Source organism: Branchiostoma belcheri, unplaced genomic scaffold (genome assembly GCF_001625305.1).
Source record: "Branchiostoma belcheri isolate BF01 breed outbred unplaced genomic scaffold, Haploidv18h27 scaffold5, whole genome shotgun sequence".
NCBI lineage: Eukaryota > Metazoa > Chordata > Leptocardii > Amphioxiformes > Branchiostomatidae > Branchiostoma > Branchiostoma belcheri.
In genome coordinates, this window is record NW_017804131.1 from 491,392 (window position 1) to 516,711 (window position 25,320).

A 25,320-nucleotide genomic window follows, 5' to 3' on the forward strand; every position below is an offset into this window, starting at 1 on the left:
ATTAAGAATTCTTCATGCAGAAATCTTGATGTAATCCTCAATAATGCCACGTCAGAGATAGTTTTTTAACATGCAGCAGATATCTGCCGGGATTCTCCACCCATATAATTGTTACAAATTTGAAACTGTGCATGTGGCAGCTTGAGGAGGAGTAACAGCTTCGGGACTTACGAGCACACGGGTGACTCGAAAACCCCCATGCCCATCCTCCCGACTCAGCGGCAGTGATGCGGATCCGGCTCGCCAGGCTCCCGGTGCGGATCGGCGCCCGACACTGAGCAGCGCCGCTCCCGACGCACCCACCCAGCGGTACCCGCCGCGCAGGACTCCCGACGTAGCTGCCAGAAAAACTCTCTCATATGCCGAGAACCACGCCGCACGCTGACCAGTCGAGTGTTTTCTTTCGGCTGAATACTGAAGCTGCCGCCCTTCTAGAGGGATTTAACTTCTGTGCGGTTCTGTGCAGGAAGCATTAAGTTTTTGTAGGCGGTGTTAGCGGTTGCGTGTTTGCAGTCGGACGGTCGTCTCTTCTGGATACCCCGAGCTTCACGCTTGGATAGCGTCTGTCACTTACCAACACACGGTGATGGAAGACCGGGAGCGGCCGTCTCTAGCGCGCAATCCCCACTCATGGGCCACTGAGCAACTTTAGCGCCACTACCAGCCACTTTCATCCGCGGGTGCTCAGCGGAACACATCTACGTGCGGGGGATTCGCTAACACAACCTGCACTGGACACGGACCAACTACCGGAACGAGCACAGCTGGACATCGGGGGCTTCACTCATGTGAAAAACGATATTATCTATTTTCTCGGGCGCGTGTTTGCGGAAGAAATCGTCGGACAGAAAACCGCCAGAAATTAGCTTTTGTAACACAAGAGCGAGCGCGATGTAGTTTGGTAGTTAAACGGAAGGCCATTCAGCACCAAGGACGGAGACGGGATCGAAGGAACACCGGTGAACCGATATCAGTAGACGGACCAACAGTTGGTCAGTAATCCTTCTACTTTACCGCAGCCGACGGTTCCGGGTGTTCTCATTAACTTAGAATGGATTTTCGGCTGCTCCTCGCGTTCGGACTGGCCCTGGGGTGGCGAGGTAAGAACTTCTCATTTAACGCTATGCTGATCCGCCTGTTTCAGCGTGAATTGCACGACCTTTTCACGTAAGCCAAGAAGACACCAAAACATCGTGCGACCTCTCTTTGTTTCACCTTTTAACCCTGGTTTGTGCAGTCTGATCAAGTACTGACTTTAGAATCTAGAATTCTAGTAGAGAATTTTGTGGAGACCAGATAAGGTACGGTTAAATTCTCAATAGTCGACAGTGCGTTTCTTTTGTGTGTGTAGAATTTTCAGCGAGTCTATGACAGAACCAATCGTCAACAGGGATCTAACGTTACGGGGCTGTAGAATCATGTACGGCATATCCAAACTATTGAAAGAACGCCCTCAGTTTGCTGTGGTAAACCCTAAGGCACGACGAATGTGACCAAACCCTAACGCATGCCGTACTTGTCCCAAGAACGTGCTATAGAATATGTAAAGGCCAAACGTTCCGTGTGTTTCGTACATTCTGCTCCACTACTCAAATGTAGGAAAATAATTGGATTAATTGCATGAATCCAAACTGCGATTTCGTGACAAAAAAAATTGAATATCAAATGCATGGTTTACATAACGTAGTAGTTGAAAACAATACGAACGTTGGATGATTCACGTAGCATTCTACTTTCGTACTATTTCTCTCTGTCTGACGTACCTTGTCCCTATGGGGAGTCCTTTATCAGTATTCTCTCGGACTTGCTCTTGTTCGGAAATAATGACTTCATCCTACTGTGAAAATATTTGATTCGATTCCGACATCATGCAGATAGTTATCACCCTTTCCATTACACTTTTTAAGGAAACGTATAGATTTTTGTGTCACATTATCCCCAAGACGCATCCTGAGACTTCCCAGGCCCGAACTAAATCCAATATAATCTCCAATACGCAATATGGTATATGTTTCCCTCCTAGAAGAAATGTCTCCTCTGAGAGGCATAATGGATAGACTGATTAACATAATCCGATATTTCCCCGACCCAGGGGTCAGCCTAATGTCAACCAGATTTTTAACTAACGGGACCTCTATTGAACGTCTCCAGGCGACCTCGCCGATGATAACTACGCTCAGAGCCTGATCTCATCTTCACAGTTATGAATGTGTGTCTGATTTCAAATTGCTCATCATGGCCCCGCTTCTAACTCGGTTCCAGCGACGGAATGGCGTAAAATAACGAGGGGAAATTTGGGTACACTGGGCGGTCACGCTCTGCTTAATTCTAAATCCTGCCCGCACTTAGGCGAAATGAGAATCTGGGATCTTCGCCGGGAGGAGGATGCATCAGTATTTACGGCGGGAATCCAGTTTGCCGGGACCGCGGCGGGGGTAGGCTCTGACTGATCGTTACGGCACACAGGGTGCATTTACACCGGTATTTACAGTGCTAAGTATGAGCGATGGCAGCTCACCTCTCGGCACCACTGCCCCAACGTACAGATATCAATTCTAGTCAACTCCCAAGTATAATGTTCTTTCATATTCCGTCTGTATGATATATGGGAATTTATACATAGATACTAGAACTTTCAGAATCCCCAAAGCTTGCTGGATGTAGATTTAGAGAGAGATGTATATCTTTTAGCTGAAGTTTCCCATCCGCGAGCATGAATCACGTGTGATGTCCCCATCGCCTGTACATTAAGGTTCCAGTCGAGTTGAGAAGTCCGCACACAAACTCCATTCCACAGCGCCCCATGGGGTGCTTTTAGCAAAGCTACAGCAGAAGGCAGTGCTTACTCGTCACCTGATGTCTTCATCTGATATCCGTTCAGTACCCATCCCCGGGTACGCCGTTTTTCCCAGCGGTATTCCATTACACTTATCGCATTTTTCATCTATCCAGAAAATGATCGACAGGGTGATTTTTCGGAGATAGACGTCAAAATATGCAACGGGGCCTGTCTTTCAAGGTATGGTGAGGAATAGTTGTGTCAAGTCAGCTGCCAAGCACCTCTTTCGCACCGAATATTTCATCGGCGTTCGCACAATGGGGAGATGGTATCGTGGTTTCGTGCCTGTGCCCAGAGACTGCCCCAGGGTACCACTATCATAACTTTTCCCCGAGAGTTTACTTGATCTATTACGGGATATAGAGAGGGTATAAAGCGCTGTCAAGACTGTTTACTGTTAAAGAGATAAAAGGAAAATCGTTTACGTTACAGATGTTTTCAAAACTAGCTTTGAAGCATGACGTATGGATTTTTCTTGCCGCTGCAGCGATACCGAAGTTTTTTTATCAGTTTAGTCAGCACGCTATGCACTTTTTAAACTTTGATAAAATCACGCCGCCGCATAAAACGGCCTGAACAAAGGAAGACTATTTCTGACATATTGCCAAGACTCTTTTGTCTACTGATATAGAAAAAACTAGAGCTAGGAACAGACAATCTCTACTTGTAACCCATTTAGGCTGGCGTATGACGCCAAAGAGAAAATATAGATACTGATACAGACATCGATAACAACAAAGATATTTTGCGATTGTGCAGTTAAACAATGTTTCTGTCCTTCTTACTTATTTCCTCTACGCGTCTTATCCCATATTCACGGATTCAATAAGATAGAAAGTTAGATTTCTATGTAAGTCGTCCCTCTCATTCGTGTTTAGGGTGTGGCTTATTGCTTTTCTATCTATTGCCTATCGATTTTTTCAGACGTTGTCCCATCTGAATTCCTGTAAAATGTTTTCCATACATGAATATGTTGACCTTCTATGATTATTTTCATAAAGTGCCACGCTATCGTGCCCGGATTTGCGTATTAGGACCTTAATCTATTTCATTATGCGATAGCTTGTAACGCTAATGCCGTTTCCGATTCACGTCACATCTATTCCCGGAACATGTTTCAGTTTATTGCTTCCAAATTACTACATCCAAACAAATGACGGGATGGGAGCGGCCACCTGGATATTGACACGAAGGTTCTTTTATTTAAATGTAAATTATTATTTGCTTAGAATATCTAAAAGAGAATCAAGTGACAAAAATTCAATAAAATGTCAGGATCCCCCCACCCCATTTTCTCATTAGTTGTAAGGACAGACGGCTTCAAATCATCCTTTCAAATTAACCAGGATGAAATGGAAGCGTAAAATGATTCCTATCCGTGTCCAAAAAATCATATTTGTACTATTTTCAGTGTCATATTTATACATGAAATATTCCAAAACTATTTCCTGAATAGCTCAAGGCCTACATCTGGCCTGCAAGTGATTTATAGATCTGTCGTCGAAAAATGCTTCCCATGAAAAAAGGAACGTCGAATTCATAACAAAGGTCACGAATGGTGCAGGCTATAATAACTTTCCAACACTAAAAGAAATAAGAGACTATACATGTGGATTACACAGCGTATTAGTAGTATTTCCTCCGGATTCCACTACATTGACTCCCATTCCATTTATCGTGAGCGTTTATAGTAATACAGTTGATGATGAACGGCAATGCGAGGACGTGCCCGACACGGGTTGATGGTTCAAACAAATCACCTGAGACTTCTTCTAATGAAGTCAGCAGCGTTTCCGTAACCGCCTTCTCCTGCTCATTATTTATTGAGCTTCAAACCACAGGGCTGGAAATACTGGGTGCATGTGCACCTTAGTGCACCCGAAATTAGAGCTGTGCACCCATTTTTTTCTGCGGTTGCACCAGTGCACCCAAAATTTTTCTAGGTATTTTTGTACATATCAAATGTATAATTGTATACAGGACATTCTTGGCATCTAAGTGTCAGATAAAATAATAAAACCTTTGTTGTAGTACTTTCTTAAGATTTTGAAGTTAGTTCCCATTTCAGATTCAAGCTTTTAAGAAAAGCAGCAGTAAGATCTGTAACTAGGTTTTGTTTTATATGGTGCACCCAAAAAGTTTTTTGTGCACCTAATTTTTTAGTGCACCAGTCCACCTATTCCCAAAAATGAATTTCGAGTCCTGAAGCAAATCATCATGGCGGATGTCTGACGGACTCATCAATACCGCCCTTGATGTCGTCCCTCCGCGGCATGGCTGCCGTCGACGTCACGCCCGTCTTTTATGAGGCTCGCGTCTGTAACGTAGTTATCATGTTGGGGGGAAAACAGCCTCGGGATTATGTACTTTGATTAAGTCCTATTTGTCAAGACGCTGCGCCGACGACCTGCGGATGTCGTCCCTTTTTACGAGCGCACATTAGGGAGGACGCTTCAACCCAGGGACGCGGGCAACCGCTCATTTCCGCCGAGCCGAGCCTTAATTGGGTCTCCCGAAAACAACCAGACAGAGCTTTACCTCCTTAGATACGTCAATCAAACCGAGAGGAAAAATCCCTTCTTAATGCGGATGGGAAAACTGTGGTGCCAATGCGTGCCTCAAGATGGAACATCTCGTTATCATCCTTGTACAATATCGCTCCGTTTGACATAAATAACATCAATGACAACACCTTAATATATGCTTAAATATTCTCAGAGGCAACCCTTCATTATCGTTTGTCAACAACTGTAAAATATTTGATGTTTTGAACTTTACGTTGCAGACAGATCGTTATATACTTCGGATTAGCTGTGATTTGTACACCAACACATTCTGTACGTCTTTGTATACTTCATTTATTATTGGCACCTTGTTTTTGTGTATGTGTAGATGAGATGACCTCGGCAAGTAACGTATACTTTTTGCCCAATCCTCTAAAAATATAATACATAAGGTGGTATATAGAGAAAAGAAGAGGGGGCGAAGTCCCACGGTTTTCATTTGTTAGATGAACGAGTGGAACCAAATTACCGTCAGATCGATGGAATGAGGTGCGGTGTAATAGACATGACTGAGAGAGACTCATGCGCGTCTGTTTGGCATAACAAAATAAACGCACAGCTCACAAAGAAAGTTTGCTCAAATCAGACAGTAAATTTCCTCTGATGGTCCCACAGGACGATTCTGACATAACGCAGTCTTCCAGTTTCATCCTTAAAGTGGTCTAGCAGCAGGATCCTGGCGCCATTCTCTGACTTGTCTGCACATTCAACAGAAAATAAAAAAGAGGAAAACCTTGAAACGCCAGAACAGAACAGCTTTGGTAAGATCAGGGTGGGAAAGGCAAAATCGATAGCATAGCCAGCTGTCGTAGCGGAGCGGCTTAGTCCGGTTAACCGGGCTATCACAAACAGCGTACCGCTTTACTGCAATCTCCCCCCGGGTCGTCAAGTCATCATTATCCATCTCCCAAGAGGACTATTAGTCGACATCTGTAAGATAACGCTACAAAGAGCACTAATTTCTGCCCACTTTTTCTTTCCGCATCACTGCGTTTCCCCCTTTAAACTCTCCGTGTACATTACCTTCATGAGTGGGTAGTGTTCTTTGAAGTCAAATTGCTAGCTAGGCGTTCGTTTATGGCCCAAACGTGCTGATCATGATGAAAAATTCCCAGCCCCCTTACGGCACAGTTTTTACTACAAGGCTATAAGAATGAAATTTCGCAGTTCGATGTAAATAGCCCTAGCGTTAAAGCCCGACATTTGCTAACAGTTTTGTAAAAATTATAGCCTCCAGTATGTACGTTCTCTCCTGTGTTTATTACCTCCACTAAACTTAATGATGACTTGCAAACAACAAAAAATATTGATTTACGGTTGTTGTAATTGCTCATTAATTTTCATGAGAAAACCTGGAAGTATTAACGTCAGTGGGTGATAAATGTTATTGTCATTTTACATCGTGCAACAGTTCCCTATTAAGCTGATTTGTACGTCGATATTTATGGCAAGGGAGATGGTTAAAATAACGTTTTTAAATATGGTATGGAAGACGCAAACTTGGGGAGTTTTAAACAGTCGACACAACTTTCTATGGCTAATTTGATTCTGTTAGAATGATTAGAATGCACAGTTTACCGGTTATGCGAAACAAACAAACAAGAATCATATGTGCCCCTCACTGATATTATAGAGAGATATGGGGAAAATGGTATCTGTGTGCTCCATAAGACACACACACATACAGACGTACACATATGAACACACACGTGCATGCATACAAACACACACATACACACACACAGTCACACGCACACACACACACACACACACACACATACACACACACGCACACACATACATAGACACACACACACACACACACACACACACACGAAGACACAAAGAGACCCAGAGTCATAATTGCGATATAAGCGCGCCCTGCATGAATAAAGAACTCTGTACACCTGCCACATGCCTCTGATTTGTATGCATTAGCAGGTTTTAAGAGAGGGTAATTTCCCCGCAAAGTGGAAGCTATACGCAGAATTAAGAATCTCCCTAACCTGACAGATAACGCCTGACGGCTTCATCTGTTTGCCGGAGTCTCCCGGCAGAAGATATGTGTATTCCCCGGCCTGTGTGTTGTACGATAGGACGGATTTATCGCGCTACGGCAGCCGAACTGTGCTGCATATTCATACCCTCCAAGGGTAAACACGCGCCGGGGGAACTGCACGTATAATCACGATGAAATATTAACCATGTCAGGGCCAGATGTAGGCAGTTTGACGCCTGCTGCCTCAATCCCCATAAAATTGTCTACAATTTAAGTCGATTTTGTCTAACGGCCTTCGCTCTTTTGTGACCAGAAATTGGATTTGCATTGTCCGAATGACAAATTTGTGTTCTTGTTTGCAGGGGCCGCGGGACAAAACGATATCGGGCTGACCATACCGGACTCGGTCAAGGCCGTGATTGGAGATCCGGTCACTCTCCCCGCGACTTACACCACAAAGAACCAGGTCATATCGGTAGCGTGGTTCAAACTTGACCGCCAGGACAGGGCAAAGAGGACGCTGATCTACTCCTACTATCCCATCTCCGGACGGGGAGACGTGGAGAGCGCTTACGCCGGCAGAGTGGAGCTTGTCGGGAAGGCGTCCTTGAGAATCAAACGGACCAGACTGGAGGATGACGGGACATACGTGCTCCTGGTCATGGTTGAAGGGTCAGGGGTCGCCGACGGCTTCGTCACGCTGTCCATCATGGGTAAGTGTCCGCCATGTTTGAAATTGGTCATTATCTCCAGGACGTCATTCACGTCATCAAGGGTTATCATGATCCACTCTTTATTCTATCACCTTTTTCTATCATCTTTATTCTATCTTTTATCTTCATTTTGCCATCTTATGCTGACACAACTGCCCCTTCTGCGATCACGAACGAAAGGACCTGTCTGTTAAATAAATTTTATCCTAATTTCTCCACGCCACAACTTACATACAAAAAGTACTCTCCTCTTAACATAAAACATGGACATTATAGAAAAAAGGGAATCATTCCTCTTCCACTGTCTTGGAAGAAGAACCCAATGATGTCTTGGAAGAAGAAGAAGAACCCAATAAGTTAGAATGTCCAAGTTTAGGCTAGAGTAGGTGCATGTTATATTGTTATTCATAGTTTCTTTTTTATTCTCATGTTACATGTACTTGCAAGTAGCCTCCGGGCAACGAACTTTCCATCATCAATCTTCGAGATCTTCTCAAAGGACTTGTTATATTCCAACACTACAGTCATTCCGGAAGTTTGAGAGAAGTTGTAGCTATATAGGTTACTGGTGCGTGGAGGCAGCCCAGCGGGCTTTTCCCTCGAGACACCTGATTGTAATCATACCAGAGCGGAGAGGGAGGATATCAGTCAGGTTATATCACTCGGGAGGGAAATACAATTATCATGACCTTCTGATTCACCGGAAGGGTGATGACTACAGGTTTATATATGGAAGAGACATATTTGTACAGAGGTCTATGAGGAACATTCAAATAGGTATGTGAATAGTTTCATCAGGTAGGTAAGTCACTGAATAAAGAGACTCTTATATATGTATATGTGTAGATATGTAAATATTGCAAATATTGTAAAATACATCTATAGCGGCGACACATGTGCTGCAGTGCAATGTGAGCCAGTCAGAATTACCCTGAAAAAGGTGACAGACGGTCACCAAAACGTCGTCTTAGTGTAAAAAGAGTCTCTTTACTCATTCAAATAGGTAGCAAGGGAGACAAACAGAAAATTTATCAATGCTTTCGTTGCAACTCTTACACCAATTCTCTCTTGTTAGTAGTCTTTTAAATTATACGATATGGCATACAACATCCCGAGAAGTATATTGTTACAAATTTGTATTCATTGCCAGAGATCCACTTCTTGCTTATAGCCTAGTCTTGTTTCCCATAGAAGGCAAGTTCGGAATGCAACTAACAGTTTATAGAACCTTAAGCAACTGTGACAGGCTCACAAATATCCGGCAACTCAAACATGAAAATACATCGGATTCCTCGGTTGACCCATACGACATTGAGACGACTACATTATGGAGTAAAGATGATCCTACGATGAGCCAATTTCTATACGGCCTTTTCATCCCAACCTCTCGTAACAGATCATTACAACATGGAATGAGTTAGGAACTGATGTAAGACATATTTTTCCAGTGAGGTCAGCAGTTCAAGGGTACGTTAGTATGAGAGGGGGTTTAGCGTTGATTATTGAGTAGAGGTTTCCGTATAACCGTCGTTTCCGGGTGGTTACCATTAAAGTTTAATGCCAGAGCCGATGTACATTGCCCCCCGGAAAGAGGCAATGCCCGGTAATTACATTTGCTGTAAAGGGACATCCACCATCGCGTTAGTTTCTACAGCTATTGGCACTTTGTCGTTTCAAACATGGAGGAAACAACAGCCGTGATTATGAAGGACAGGAATAAAACAACTAGAAAGGTAACATTTGCAAAGCAAATGCATAATGTTTACTTTGACATATGGTCTGCTCTGTTATTTCTTACTCAAACACATTCATATATGTAGTCAGACAGGAGTATAAATCCCTCCTGCTATAAAATTGCAACATTATGTAACCCAACAGTTACCACTAGTTACCATGGTGATAGACGTCTGGTTCAGGTCATGGACCTTATTTGTTTGGAGATGAAGAAGCTAGGAAACAGATCAAGCACAACACGTTTTCCTTCGGTAAACATAATACTGGGGACTCTCTCTCTCTCTGCGCCAGTGCAGTCCCATCGCTCTCTGACTGGTGCCCGCAGCTGCTGACAGCAGCAAGCCTCAAAAACAAATCCTTTAACCGGGCTGCTCCAGCTGAGGAAAAGACCTAATCCTCTTCGAAGCTTCAAGGGCTCCTGACGGATGTGGGAAGTTTACAGATACATCAAGAAACGTCCGATTTCGCAATCACTACTCATGTCCAAAGCCCCTGTCACACATTTAGAACCTCTCCCGGAACACCAGCCGACCGATGTTGGCCGAACTTCGGGAGCATTCTGGTCAGATTCAGGCCACGCCTGCCTTTCTGTACCATTAGAGTCGAATTTGAGTTAAATTTGTGTCAAATTTCACTACCAAACACGTCCCAACCGACACGTATTTTGGAACACAAGCCAACCATGGCCGAACCTCCCGTCAACACCCGAATGTTTGAAACATAACAGTAGCCACAGTAGCCAGGATTTTGAGTGGGGGGGGGTCCTCCCACTGTCTGACGGACCATGAAGCGCGAGACTCCTAGAGGGGTTCGGATGAATGCTCCCGAGGGAATTTTGAAAATTGAACCTTCTGAAATGACATTTCCTGCCTTTATATATGTGAGGATTTCAAAGGAAAATCAGAGATAACTTGTGGACCTAAAAAGTGGACCTTTGAGCCTTGTGGGGGGTTCTTACGTCCCCCCCCCCTCGAACACTCCCTGGCTACGGGCATGGTCTTTTCCGGTCTGTGTTGTAGCCGTGCTGAATGAGTGTTTGGGCCGGTCTGGCTTATATATGTGGTGCGGAGAACTGTTTAGTCACGGAGTGATCGATTTGTGATGATGGATGCTGCTGTTCGCCCGGTCGTGCTGACAGTGAAGTTATTTCTGAGCGGACGGTCTGCTGAAACAAATAAGAATTACACACTGGATCTGATACACTTAGAACCGCGGGGAAAGGTCAGCATATATATGACGAATGAAGTTTTCACAAATCGTATCTTTCCAGGCGTGTTTGCCTTACTCGGCCCAAGTGACCATGCAATAAAGGAGCTGCAATAACGCAGCTACAGCTAGAGGGCGCTTGAGACGCGGGGAAAACCGTTATGCCAATGAGATGACATGTGGACACTGCCCATGTACCAGAATAAACGTTTTCTTTAGCAGGTTAAAAGAGATGTATTCAAGCCAGGACTGAAGCAAGGAGATTCGATTTTAAACCTCCTTGACTGGACCTATCTACATTCGCTGAATTGAAGACCCTATAGAACTAACTAAATGATAGAAAACCACGACTGAATGCCCACTGAGTCTATAGAGATAAAACACACTGATACCCCATTGCCCAGCGAAAACGGCTCATTTTTCTTCACTCGGAGCGCTTACACAGCAACAAAACACTTATCTCGGCAATAAATGCGATTCCGCCGCTTTCTAAAAGATGATATGATCTTTCACAATCAATATGACGTTCTTTTGGTCCCCTTGACGCCCAATGTTGCTTGCAAAGCAAGTCATTGAGAAAGACGTACTGCTGATTATTGCGAGTCAGCTGAATGTCTAATGATGTTCAATTACGTGTACGTCCGTTATAATCTATGCTCCACGGGTTAGACTCTAAAGGAAAACAACATTAGCGTCGATTTTATGATGACGATAGAGCCATCAGCGGTGCAATAAAATCCATTAAGGCTTCGGCAAACAGGAGTAATAAAAGGGAAAGTTATGGATATTAAGGTCGGGGGTTAAGCCCCGGGCGACCCGTTTACTGCGATGGGCGATTGCTTCCGAAAATTGAAGAAACTAAAAGCGACCGTGTGTCACTTTTAAAAGTTTCCTATCATCTTTTCAATAACATGGTGACAACGGTGATGAAGTCTTTGCACGCAAATGTAATGCTGATCCAAACGTTCCCGTATTCTGAATGGATCTGGCACACTCTTGAAGTGACCTTGGGTTTTAAGGTTCAGCGGTGCAGAAAACACTGGCAATCTGTCTTAGAAACTGGTCTTTCTTTCTGGTAGGTTCAGAACGCATAGCAGCGTGTACGTTAATGATATCCCAGGCGAATTCATTATATGCGTGTGTGAGTGAACTAATGTGCCTCGTATGTCATAAAAAATCTTGCAAGAAAGCATGATGATTATGATTGAAAATCGATCGCTCATCGGCGTTTTGCCAACGGTTTTCGGACTAATCGATATGGACAGCTCATAAGTCTGTTCCTCCGACCGGACGTAAACAGGTTTGATCGGATTTAGTTGGACGTCAAGTCCAGCTGCGCCAGGCGGGCCTCAGCTGCCGGGGGCGGGGCGGCTTTCAACACCACTGCCTCGGTAATCCACCTCCATCTCCGCCGGTCGGGCCGCTGACGGGTTAATGGTGCCTGTCACAACCTTCCCACGAACACCAGCCGAGCAACCAAGGTTGGCCGAAGTTAGGGAATAGTCTGACAGGATTTAAGCCAAGCCTATACTTTTCGTTACGAATCGAATTGGTGTTAAATTTAGAAATAATTGACTGCCAACTCCGCCCCGACCTACTTTCGAACACCAGCCAACCACCAGACAACTGTTGCCGATCCTCTCGACAACACCCGAATGTTTTTACATTTTAAAACACTCGGCAACCGAACAGTAGCTGACGTAACCAAACATCAGCCGATCCAGTTGACCTTGCTCCCGACCTACTCCTAACCATAGTTGGGGGGAGTTCGGCTATGTGTGACAGGGGCTTTAATGGTGCCTTCATCCAGAACGTAACTGATCTCCCAAACGGCAAAAACACTACATCAACGAAAAATATGTGCCGCATCAACAACCACAGTGCGATGATTTGGATAAAAATCAGGGGGTGTCAGCTGGGGAAGGCTATCTGTAGACTGTAATGTTTCATAATGTCAGTATAATGGCACCATGCCGGAACTTCCACATTTGAACTTACTAGTTGCATCCTAGAACAAATTACAGACCACTATGTACATTACAGACGCCACAGACTTTTGTGTAAGTACAATGTATCATCACATAAACTGAAACAGTGAGAATTTGGTCGGTCTGGTCTGCAGCTGGTCTAGGTTCCTTTTATCATTTTATCATTGCAAAGTTTGTAGAAAATTTGCGTCAGATATAGTGTAGTGAATGTTGATAAATCTAGTTCTAGCTGGAGCTGTATGTAGATCCGGTGACATTGATGACCATTATCTAATACTTTGAAATGACATGGGCGTGGCCCAATAATTATTATGTGGCCTACTGCCATGTAAGGGTGGTCAATCAGGACAATGCCCCACGTTCAATAAAGGGTCAGAAAAACGAAGGGGCATGGTGATGGGCCCAATAACGTCGCTCTTGTGGCAAAATCTGCCCGACAGTATTCTAGAATCCTCTTCAAGTTTTTGGTCGATAGCTCTACTTGTGTTTTACCCTGCACAATATCTGGTTGATGGACACGTACTTTCAATAGTTTCACGTATATGCAGCAACAGGCTAGCCGGGCGCATCCTGTAATGAGGAGCGGCATGGATACACATGAGGCGTAGCCAATCTAAACATCGATCCGTCAAATGCGCAACGGTTGGTGTGGCCTGATTGGAATTTAAGTCGGGGTGAAAAAGGTACCCTAACGTCTCTCTAGTACGTTTCCCTAAACGCTGTTCTACAGAGAACTAAAGGGTCCCTGCCGCAACCCCAGATTTCTGTACAGCACGACGACGACAATGCCATCGTATACTGCCTTTCTTCAAGCTGCAGATCTCCTGCTGCCACACCGCCGGACTCCATTCTTCATCTGCTAAAAGGCCCGCGTTCAGCCTCCTCATGGGACAAAAGTGCATCAGTTGCTCATTTGCATTTAGAGCACCCCTAACCCTGGGGATTTCAGATTTATGGTAGTTAGTTTGCAGATACCTCCATCAGCGAGTGTTAATGAACGACTGGGTAGGATGTAGACTTGAGGACGGTAAACCCACAACTCACACAAGATAGACACTCCGTAATGTCGTGCGTTATAAAAACTCACTAATTCCTTACACGTGTAACCTGCTAAACGAATAGGGACAATAATTTTCAACAGCCTTAACTATGAAATGATTGTTTACACTTGCAGTTATAACTTCCATAACTTGTAGAACCGAATTGAAACAACTTTTGACCTGAAACTTATTTCAAACCGTGAATACTAAATCTACTTGGAATACTACACGTAAACAATTTCATATGACATATTTCAACATTTAAGGGAAGTCAGCAGTCTATTTGAATACATACAATTAGGTCACATGTTACAGGTGCGCATGATTATCATCATTGCAGACAAAAAGTAATGCTATGTACATGTACATGCTCCTTTCCAATTTGGGCCACAGTAACGGTCCAATATCCCATTTGGTTCCAACTTTGTGCTCATTCAAGGCAGTTTTCTCTATGCAGATGAATTCTCAACGTTCCTTCAATCCACACTTGAGAACCAGAAGCGTTTGTTCTATGGGGTGTTAGCGGGATGGACTCTGTGAAATGGCTATTGCAAGTTGACCGCCCTCGGGGCTCTCACGCCTAATGGGTGCCGGATTATCTAGACAAACATGCGGGTCGTTCCCGCTATGATAGCCCATCGCCTGTCACAGTCAGCGCCTTGATGGACGTATTGACCGATGGAGGTCGTCTCACCTCTCAGACGCACGGACTAGTTGAAAGGCTGGCTATTCCTAGTGACGTTTGTTATCTTGATGAACGTCGGCAGGCTAAATGATAGGGTGCCATTTCGAATAAGACAATCAGTTCTAGTTGATTGAAAATGGCTTCGTTGTATCACACTTTGCCAAAAACTGTCGACTCAATGTCACATACTTGAAACAAGTATAATGTAGAAAAATGGTTCTGTGTGAACCTTCAATACAGTTTCCTTAAGTTTCCTGTGCTATAATTTGGCTAGTTATTGTCAGTCTGCATCAGATAAAGCTTACATCCCTACATGTGCTTAGTTCTCTATCTCTGTTATCGAAACTGTAAATCATGGCCATTAATACAGAGACATTCTAGTTTGCCTTTAGACGATTCGCTGTAACTTAGCATAGACTAACAACTAACAACAGAAATCGTTTCTGCACTGTTTATAACGATATAACAATCTTTATTGACATAACAAAAGAACGATGACTTTCATAAGGTCTTCTACAACCTAACATACAAACAAATGGATACAAATAAATTGACCTATGTAGGAGTATAGGAATTAATCAACATGTTGGATTTGAAATATGCTTATGTATTAAAGAATGTTTAAATCTTAGAGACTACATGTTAGAGAATAATTACACCTTAATTGTTGCCTGTATTCTGTACGCAGTTTGCCGCATACATATAGGATGACACAATTCATACATTTATTTAGCTTTGTTGGATCGTTGATTGTAGAAGACCATACAAAATCTCTGTACGTTTTGTTGAGTCGATAAGAAATCTGAATGTATTCGTTTTCTACTTTTCAGTACCCCCTGTTGTCAAAGTGGGACCGTCCGATCCTTACATCACGGCCTGGGGTAGGTCCGGGGTCCTGACATGCGCTGTGAAGGACGCCAGACCCAACATTACGTCACTACACTGGGAGAAAGATGGCGAAGTCATCGACTCTCTGAGATACAGCACCAAGTATTCAGGAGGAACGCTGGCCTCTCCCGCGCTGGAAATACGGCACATCAGCAGGACCGACTCAGGCGTTTACGCTTGCGTGGCCGGTCATACCGTGCGAAGCTCAAGTGCAAGTTTAAGGATGAAAGTTCTCTGTGGGTGTTTTTTTAGCATATTATTTGTTTCCAAGAAAGCAACCGTCAAAGTAAGATACATATACTTTTCAATGAACAGCTCGAATATATACATATGACTCAATATACTTACTGGAGTTTTCATGCGATAGTCATATTATACAAATGAAACTATTCACGATTGCTGTAATGTTTTTAATATTTGGGGTTTTCAATGATTTCTTTATTGAGTTCTTTATTAATAGACAAATAGACATTGACAAGAACATTGAGTACAGAATGCAGTGATACAAAACTATATGCTAACAGAAGAAGAAGAACTTTATTGCGCAAAAGATGTAGCGGGTACAACGTATGGCAAAATATACATACATAGTTTGTGGTGTTAACATACACATATGGTGGTGTTGAGAATATCTAACAGTTCTACTAACTGTAAAAGGAATGAATTTCTACGTATACGATCTACTTAATAACTTACTATCTCTACTTAAATCTAATAACGTTGGTACTTTCTGACACAGATCCCGCCTCCATAATCAGCATATCTGAACCCGTGACGGCCACGGTGTCAGACAGCGTCACTCTGCAGTGTGTGGCAGACGGCAACCCTCCTCCTAACATCACGTGGTCCAGGAACGGAATACTCATGCGCAGTAACGTGGGCACGGTACCACGTGATGTTATCATCGGGGCTATCCAACTGAAGAACGTCCAGACTAACGACACGGGGACGTATCTCTGTAAGGCCAGCAATGGTGTCGGGGACATTAGCACACGGTCCACAGCACTCACCATTAAAGGTAATCTTAGTCTTTATTGATCACTACGTACAGGAAGTAGCAGCTGATGGCATCTCTGATTGTACCTCAAATGGACTTAAGGATACTTACACTTAAGCTGCCATCTATAAAACAACATTTCTTAGGTACATTTGCTAACAATACAAATAACATACTTGCAAATGTAAATTACAAAGATGTTAGTTTCTATTTTGGTATCCTTTTTGGTAATTGTCTTAATTGTCGTTGAATTTAGTTGATAATGCAAAGAAAATGCGTTTTAAAATGTTTATCTTCGCAAAGTATAGCTCAGAAAACTACTGCTGTGTTTATTCTAACTGCAATAACACATGCATATGATATACATGTGTATGGTGACCAGCCCCCGAACTCTGTCCTGCTACATAATTTAATCGACCACAGGGTGTTTGCTACAGCACCAGTTACCATGGTGAAATTTTAAAGCCAGGTCATTAATCTTAAGTGTTTGGAGAATAATAAGCAGAGCAAAAACTATATGTATGTCGATGATAGTATTTGTGTACTGTGTCCATGTGAACATATATATAATAGATGTTTGTTTAAAGTTAAAACGTTTGGTCCAACAACTTTGGGTCATTGAACCGCAACGGGGGCCGACATTGCCTACCAGATACCTTTGACCCAGTGTTGACGTCACACTTCAAAGAAGCCACGTGACAAGCTTCACTGGGTCAGTCTACTGAGGAAGACCAGAGTGACTGGTGGAAAGCTCTGGGTGAGAGAATTTTTTGTGTTGGACCAAAAGTTTTAACTTTAATCATGTAACTACCAACACAGATTAACTTTCATGATATCATTATAGATGTCTGTTGATCCATATTACAGGGTTGAGGGACCGGGTTGGCGCCTCCACAGTTGCCGTGATTGTTGGCCTGACCGCGGGGCTCCTGTGGCTGGTGGTGTGCGTGGGCCTGGTGGCCTATCTGGTCAGGCGGCGCCAGCGGCAGAAGGAGAAGAAAAAGTTCGCCTTCTACTACAACATGGGCAGGAGGGAGCCTGGTGTAGGAGACGGAGGGGTGGAGGAGGACAAGGAGCCGCCGCCGTACACTGCAATGCCCGGTACGAGTACATCCGCACAGTATATCTTAAGTAACCGTTTACTCAAGGCTGTGATCTATCTACATCTATGTGATACTGGACAATGCCCATCTCGGGTATAACGTCCAGGGGGTCAATGCCCTGGTGCGACTGGTTATGGTGGTGCAAAAACAAAAAAAAATTGAGACAACAATATGTCAAAATGCGGTGCAGTACCTACATTAAACATCAAAAAGTGATGCTGTGATATGTACAATATAGTCACCCAGGGCTAAATGTACGTAGCTAATGAGTGGCGCTGGGGTGGTCATAGTACTTGGCCACCCCAGCCTTGAACTGTTCAGTTGATGTTGCGCTAACTAGATTACCTAGCTTGCAGGGTATTCCACTCTATTACAGTTCGTGGTAAATGGCTACCTCTGTAAGTCTCTGCTTTGCAGGAAAGTGTGATAGAATGCTTTGGTAAAAACGGTAATGGTCCCGTAGCCTGATTGAGGCCGTAGGGACATTGGGTTGTCCAGGGGCCGGTATTAGAAGATTGAGTCCATTCCTCTCCTTCCACCGCCTTTTACTTTCCCAACCGTAGTGAGGTACTCATTTTACACCTGGGTGGAGTGAGGAAAGTTGAGAAAAGGGCTCCAAGGACACAACCTTTTCCAAGGACATAGCGTCTAGCCAGGAATGCAAGGAATCGAACCCGTGACCCCTAGATCTTACCTTAGCAACTCGGACATACGACGTCATATCCCACCACCCAAATTGCTTTGACTCATCCTCGATGTTAATCTCAGTTCAGACATATCGATGCACCTCAAAAACATATTTTTTTGGTCAGCAGAAAGTAAGGATAGTTACTGTGGATGGGCACTATTATAAACCGACTCGTCCACAAAATAATGGTCTTATCCCAAGCAATAAGGGGGAAAGATGGCCTCGATAGCGAACTCTCCGTTTCTACAGTTCATTTGGGGACCGTTGATTGCTCGTGTATTGAGACAAGGCCGTCAATCACCCTTAATCCTCCGGCTTATCTACCTTACGCCTCAGCTGCTGGAGCTGTTGCACTAATCCGCAGAGCTTTGCGTGGGGATTATAATTTACACTCTTATCCCGACACTTCGGTCATCTGGCGAAATAGCACCGCTATCTTCTATCTGACGACTTCATAAAATGTACAAGGGGTACTTACTGCAGTAGGTCGTAAGATGCTTTAAGACCTAGTTTTCTTTATGGACTTGTAAGTGCGTGGGGTTTATGACCACTGAAGACCATAAAGTTGCCTTGGAAAGTCAATACGAACAAACATAATGGGTCCAAATGCTTCCCTTGCGTATTTTAAAGACTTTTTAAACAATTGATGATCTATAGTCCTTGTTAAGTTTGTCCTGGTGACGGGTGTAGCATACATTGTTGCTGTAAAATCGTTTTCGTATGATAATCTCTTTTACTTGTATTCCATAGTTTGTCTCCTAAGCCACTGTCATCGACGTCACACATAGCTGAATATGGCATTCCGAACACCAGCCGAACGCCCCTCAGCCATGGTTAGGAGTAAGTCTGGAGCAAGGTCGTCTGTGGTTGGCTGGTGTTCGGGAGTACGTCAACAGTGTTAGGGGTGTGACAGGGGGCCAAAATCAATTCAGACTGCTCCCGACCTTTAGCCAACCTTGGTTGGGGGACGGTTCTGGATGTGTGACAGGGGCTTTACTTGTGACAAAATTTTAAGATACCTTGAGCACAAAAATACATTTCTACAGCTTTTAACTGACTGTTATTCTTACAGCCAAACCTGAAACGAAGACATCAAGATATGGTGGCATCAACACCGTACGGAGATCATTAGGGAAGAAAGGTATGCAGTCAAGCATTTCCTGACATGGTAATACGCGTGGTACAGACGTATTGCCATGGTAAAATGGTGGTACCGACGTATTGCCATGGTAAAATGGTGGTACAGACGTATTGCCATGGTAAAATGGTGGTACAGACGTATTGCCATGGTGAAATGGTGGTACAGACGTATTGCCATGGTAAAACGTGGTAAAATGTAGAACTCATTTTTGCCTACCCCACAAGAAACTGGTCGTAATATGTAGATCATAGAATATATACAACGAGAATTCCTTGTAAGGTACATCAAGATACATCTTTAGAATTTAGAACTTTTCTTTCAGGTGAACGTTATGATATAATGTTGAAACTACATTATGGAGACATGCTCATATTGTACTTGACGCTGTTTTGTACTGTACATGAAGCCCCATACACCTTCATGAATTGTGTATTCTCTATTATAAGACAGGAGATATGCCCGGGCCTTATATGGTTATCGGCCCCGAGAAGACAATGAACTGACCCTTGAGGTAGATGACGTCATCGAGGTGCTGGAGGGGGAAGATGGCGGCTGGTGCCTGGGTTACCTGAGGGGCAGGATAGGCCTGTTCCCCTCCAACTACGTCAGATTCATTTCCGGAAGTGAAGGTAAATCTATCCAAAGAGATACGTTTTCCATTATCCATCACAATTTTTCCCATACCTCTTTTATTCTCTTGTTAACGTTTTCTTTTATAATCACAGTATATTCATTACGAGACGGACAGAACAGATTATTTTCAAACATTTGCCAAAATGTCCTTGTAACCTCTAGAATATCTCCAGCTCTTCTATCTTCATTATCCAGCTGTATTCAAAGAAGACGTCATCCCCATAATAGCAAACATTGTAGCATTATATATAAGTTGATGGGATTTTTATGTTGTCTATTGCTTTACTTTGCTTCTTTGGTGCTGTACATGCAATGCATTGGGCATGATTTGGCAAATAAATAATTTGATTCTTGTTCTGGCTTCAGCTCTGGCTATGAAGTCCGGAGGAGCCTGCCAGAATGTTGTGCTGCAGGAGTCTGTCGGCTCCCAGCGGAGCATATGAAGAAATACGCCAAGATTGTGTTCCATAAGGATGGTAACAGTTCAGCTTAATAGGACCCTTTATCAAACACGGTGAGAAAGACTCCAGAGATGAACACACGGCACCCAGGTTCTTAAAGAAGATGATCGTTTCCCCACGAGGGAACGTCTGGAAGAAGCCACTGTACGTGTGTTATAGACATCTGCTTCATGCGGGCAAGAATCATTTGGACGTATAAATGACTAAGGATTAAAGTTGCTTTCAAAGTCAAACAATCTTTCTACTTAAAATCAGCTTTAATGTCACTCAATCTCCATACAGGCACAAATCCAGGAAGGGTGATAGATAGATACTGTACGAGGCCCGTGTAACCTGGTTTACCGCGTGTTTTGTTAATATACTTACAGTAGAGAGTTCAAAATCATGGCGATCCGTATAACCAGCTGAATCATATTGAAGGTGACATGGTGCCACATGCTTGTAGGCTGATCGGACTGATTCGTTAACTCACGTCGACGTTTCGCGAAGGTTGTTGTATCCGATTCTGGCAGATAGCAAGACGTGCTGACTGTCTTGAACATATCACAGTAACGATAATGTATTTGATAATTCATAAGGAGAGAAGGCGATCGCCACGGCCTATCATATTCACGTTTGCAGACAAACTCGATAGCTCAAAGATGCTGATGAAGTCTGATGTTTTCATTGTCCCCCAGCGACACTACGCACGCTCCTTGAGAGTGGAATCAGGCATTAGGAAGTTATTACGAGTCTCTTGTGTAGTTGATAGATGACTGCACAGGTGATGCAATTGTACCCACGGCACACATAAGAACGTCTAGCGCCATCTTGTGACGCTTGCTGCAGTTGTAGGAGCGAGAAATATTAAGTATTAGAACAAAACCTTGGAAGACAAACTGTAGTAGAGGATATGGTAATAAGATACATAATTGTTTCTCTGTCATAATTTGTGTAAAGTATGAATTTGTACGTTGCCGTGTTTACTGTGGATCTGGCATTGATCCATACTCCTTGCAATGCAATATATTTTTGTACATTGTATTCTTACAGCGGCACGACTAAATCCCTCTTCCCATTGCGAATACAAGAGCACCCAAGTGGGCCACAAAATTGAACTTGCTATTGAGATATCATAAGATTTTGTCCGACCAAGTCACTGTACCTGAACTTGCTGTTTTAGACGTTATTTGGTGCGACCAGTTTACGTATCGACATTAAAATTAAATGATTATCGTTGCATCTGATCATGGTAAAATGTTTTAAAAGACTTTGAGATTGCGGTCGTGAATCACTAAGTTTATGGAGTAAGATGAATGTTGTGGCTGGGTGTTCTGTAATTATTTCCCCAGCACGACTCTGCAGTAATTGTGTGGGTTTAACGAGGCCGGTTATTTATGACCTTGTTAGTGTACGGTTCATATGATACAGTCGAGTCTTCAGTCGCATATCTTTAATGTAAAAATGGTGAAAACGTAGTTCGTCCCTTTCCTCGAAAGCGCATACGACATATACATAAGTTGGAATTTCATAACTGTAAAAATGACCAAAGATTCGTAAAACATTGCTCAGTTCGCAGTTCTATGTCAACGGTACATGTATGATGCATGATGTACACTGAATACCAAACACATCACACAAACACACACACAGAGAGACTGAGAGAGAGAGGGAGGGAGAGAGAGAGAGAGAGAGAGAGAGAGAGAGAAAGGATACAAAGCATGTGTTGTTGGTGAAGGTTGCACGATTGACGTGACTATCTATCCACAACAAGTCATCTATACATAGTCATAGATATCGGCTTTTCTCCAGGGCTTTGATAAAACATGCATCATATCATCATTCACCCGTATCACTCCCAGCTGACACCGATTTCATTTCAGTCTTCCTTCCGATTTCAATTAGAATATTTCTTTAATCATCCATGTGTGCAGTGAAAAATATTTACCTGTCAAACATAAGGAATGTTACGGAACTCATAAGCAATATTCCTTTCGATCATTAATATTCCGAACATAATCATAATTATAAGTACACCACACTAGACTTATTAGCAAGAGTCAAAACATGTGAGCCAAGAGACATCTTCCTGAGTCCACTAATGGTTCAATGCATATGAACAGTTAAGTATCAGTGTTGAAACCATGCTCTTGTCTTTGTAGTTCAAAGTACCCTTGGAAGATTGAGACTTTGAAAGTATTATAACTATTCCCTGGAACATCTTTGACGGGCCATTAAAAGTATCTGACGGTGAATAGTCAACATTCGCCGCATAGCTTATTCTCAAAGGGAGTAGATCAATCTTATCAAACGTCTTTCATCTGAAAACCCTCTCAAGAAGTTTTTCTGATTTTCGTTTGATACTTGATACTTTATTGAGGTATTCATTAGTTGCAAGATCAACAGCTAATTAAAAAAAGCAATTAATCTTCCTGGATTACACAACAGTACTAGTTACACATAACAACAACATTGCACATACCACACAATCATATAAAAATGACAACATTACACTGCTATACATCATGTGTAATGTTATCATTTTTATACGATTGTGCAAATTGAAAAAGTGAATTTGTCTGCGACAAAACTACATTGTTTTTGCACGGAAATACTGAATGAGTCCTGATTTGAAACTGTCCTTTGTTCTTAAATGTTGGAGATCTGATGGAAGGTTGTTCTATGTGAAAATGTTTCTGTATCTGAAGCTTTTTTTTCGTTTGACGGTGGTAGCAGATTGCATCTTCACGAGTAGGCTCCCAAATTCATGAGAAGGCTCTTCTCTGGGGAGGTAGATCGTGTGTTGTTGTCCAGATATATGTGCAGGTGTCATTTCACGTCTAAGCATTCCATTAGGCACCGATCTAGCATGAACATCTCGGGGCAAATGGAGTCTGAAATAGGCGCGGCGGGTCGGCGTGAGAGAGCGGCAGGGACGTATGCATCAGCAGGCAGTACGGGGACGCACGCCCGGGGGCTGGAGCTATGCACGGCTGGCGGAGTCGGCCTAATTACATATCAGCATGACACGGAGAGTTTCCTGTGAGTAAAAGTAGTGAGAGGCGCTACAGGGAAGTGTCGCGATATGATCATCCTTTATGTAGTGTTTTGTTTTCAGTAATGAAACTCCTGTCTGACTCGGTCACTAGTACTCTTGATTAAGTCTGCGCAATATGTTATTATATGTGATTATATATACCACCCGTTTCATTTTTCCGTAAAGAACCACCTCTTTTGTCTTTCTAACCCTGAACGCAGGACAGCAATACTTTCAGAAATAGAAGAGACTGGACTTCAAACATGTCCAGTTGATTGAGTCGTTTTCTTGTTAATCACCTTCTATATCGTGCAGCGAGCGCATGCTGACCAGATGTAAAAATGAACTAGAAAGATAGCATTTGCAAAGCAAGTGCATAATGTTTACCTTCGCATATGGTCTGCTCTGTTAATTCTTACTCAAACACATTCATACATATGGTCAGACAGGAGTCTAAATCCCTCCTGCTATAAAATTGCAACAAGATGTAACCCAACACTAGTTGCCATGGTGACAGACGTCTGGTTCAGGTCATTGACCTTATGTGTTTTTTGATAAGAGGAAACTGAGCAAAAACAGTGTTTTCCTTCGGTAAACAAAATAACGACTTTCTCCTCTGGAAAAAACTGAACCCAATCATATACCTTCCAACCGGCAGAAACACACAAACAAACCCACACACAAACTAAAACATGTATATACCTCCATTTTTCATGGTCATAATAACGTACATACCACTGTACGTACTGGGGAACAGGAAAGCTGCCCTGAGCCAATTATCATAGACTACAAATTCCACACGCTAAGCCTGTAATCATACATACTTGCGTGTTGAGGTCACGGGAAGGCAAGGGCATTCAAGACGTGGGGAGGTGGTGTGTGCAATCAATATGCATACAAAGCTAGGCAACTTGATTGAAATATTAAATCATAAACTTCGTCTCTACAATTTTAAGAGTAAGCGGTTTTTGGGTGACAAAAATGTCAAGGTGTTTTAATGACAATGTGTTTGTCCCAGCAGCGTGCCAGTTAACCCTTTGTCGCCCCCATGAACACTCCGTAATGAAAAACCCCAACAGACTCCCAATCCTAGCGAGGCAGAGTGTTTGGCATCGCTTAGGGATCCTCCAATCTGATTAGCGCCAATTTGTCAGGAGAATATGTCCTCACCTTCTTAACCCCCCCGGCTGCCAGCCGCCGGTAATTCGCATGAATCAGAAGATGGAACGTACCCAGGAGTGCTTATCTACGCCGCTCTCTCACGCTAAGGCGGACTGTTCGGTCCCCCGGCACCGGGAATCTCTCTCCGATACATCCAAACTGACCTCTGCCGGTGATCCGATTTAAATTTCCCAGACTCTTAATCCTCTTGCCTATCATTAAGGGGGATAGGTGATCTTTCAGGATGTAAATTTATGTTTAATTCCCCCGTGGTATTTGGCACAAAGCTACGCATAAGCTCCGGTGTTCAGGAGGTCAGTGGCGTGCTCTGTGGAATGACGAGTTCGGTGTTGTTTCAATTACCCGGGTGATGTGGCGAGGGGTCTGGGATACAGACGCCGTCAGTGGCCATTAGGTCTGCGGGTCGTGATCCCGGGCGCGACGTTAAGAAATGTCTTGTAGGG

General features: G+C 43.4%; 1 protein-coding gene across 1 annotated transcript; it reads left to right on the top strand.

Moving 5' to 3' along the window:
• Nucleotides 1–278: 278 nt before the first annotated feature.
• On the top strand, nucleotides 279–21,514 carry LOC109479933 (nectin-4-like). Its single transcript, XM_019782005.1, has 8 exons — nucleotides 279–1,100; nucleotides 7,765–8,115; nucleotides 15,599–15,892; nucleotides 16,396–16,674; nucleotides 17,521–17,754; nucleotides 19,517–19,585; nucleotides 20,032–20,214; nucleotides 20,585–21,514. Exons 1-8 carry the CDS (start codon nucleotides 1,052–1,054, stop codon nucleotides 20,659–20,661), a joined length of 1,536 nt encoding a protein of 511 aa, XP_019637564.1. The 5' UTR covers nucleotides 279–1,051; the 3' UTR covers nucleotides 20,662–21,514.
• Nucleotides 21,515–25,320: the final 3,806 nt, after the last annotated feature.

Bases quoted from the DNA above. Each gene is read 5' to 3' on its own strand.
- LOC109479933 (XM_019782005.1), top strand. From the start codon at position 1,052: ATGGATTTTCGGCTGCTCCTCGCGTTCGGACTGGCCCTGGGGTGGCGA. The intron at 15,893-16,395 runs GTGGGTGTTTTT...TTTCTGACACAG, and splicing joins TTTAAGGATGAAAGTTCTCT to ATCCCGCCTCCATAATCAGC. The intron at 19,586-20,031 runs GTATGCAGTCAA...CTCTATTATAAG, and splicing joins GAGATCATTAGGGAAGAAAG to ACAGGAGATATGCCCGGGCC.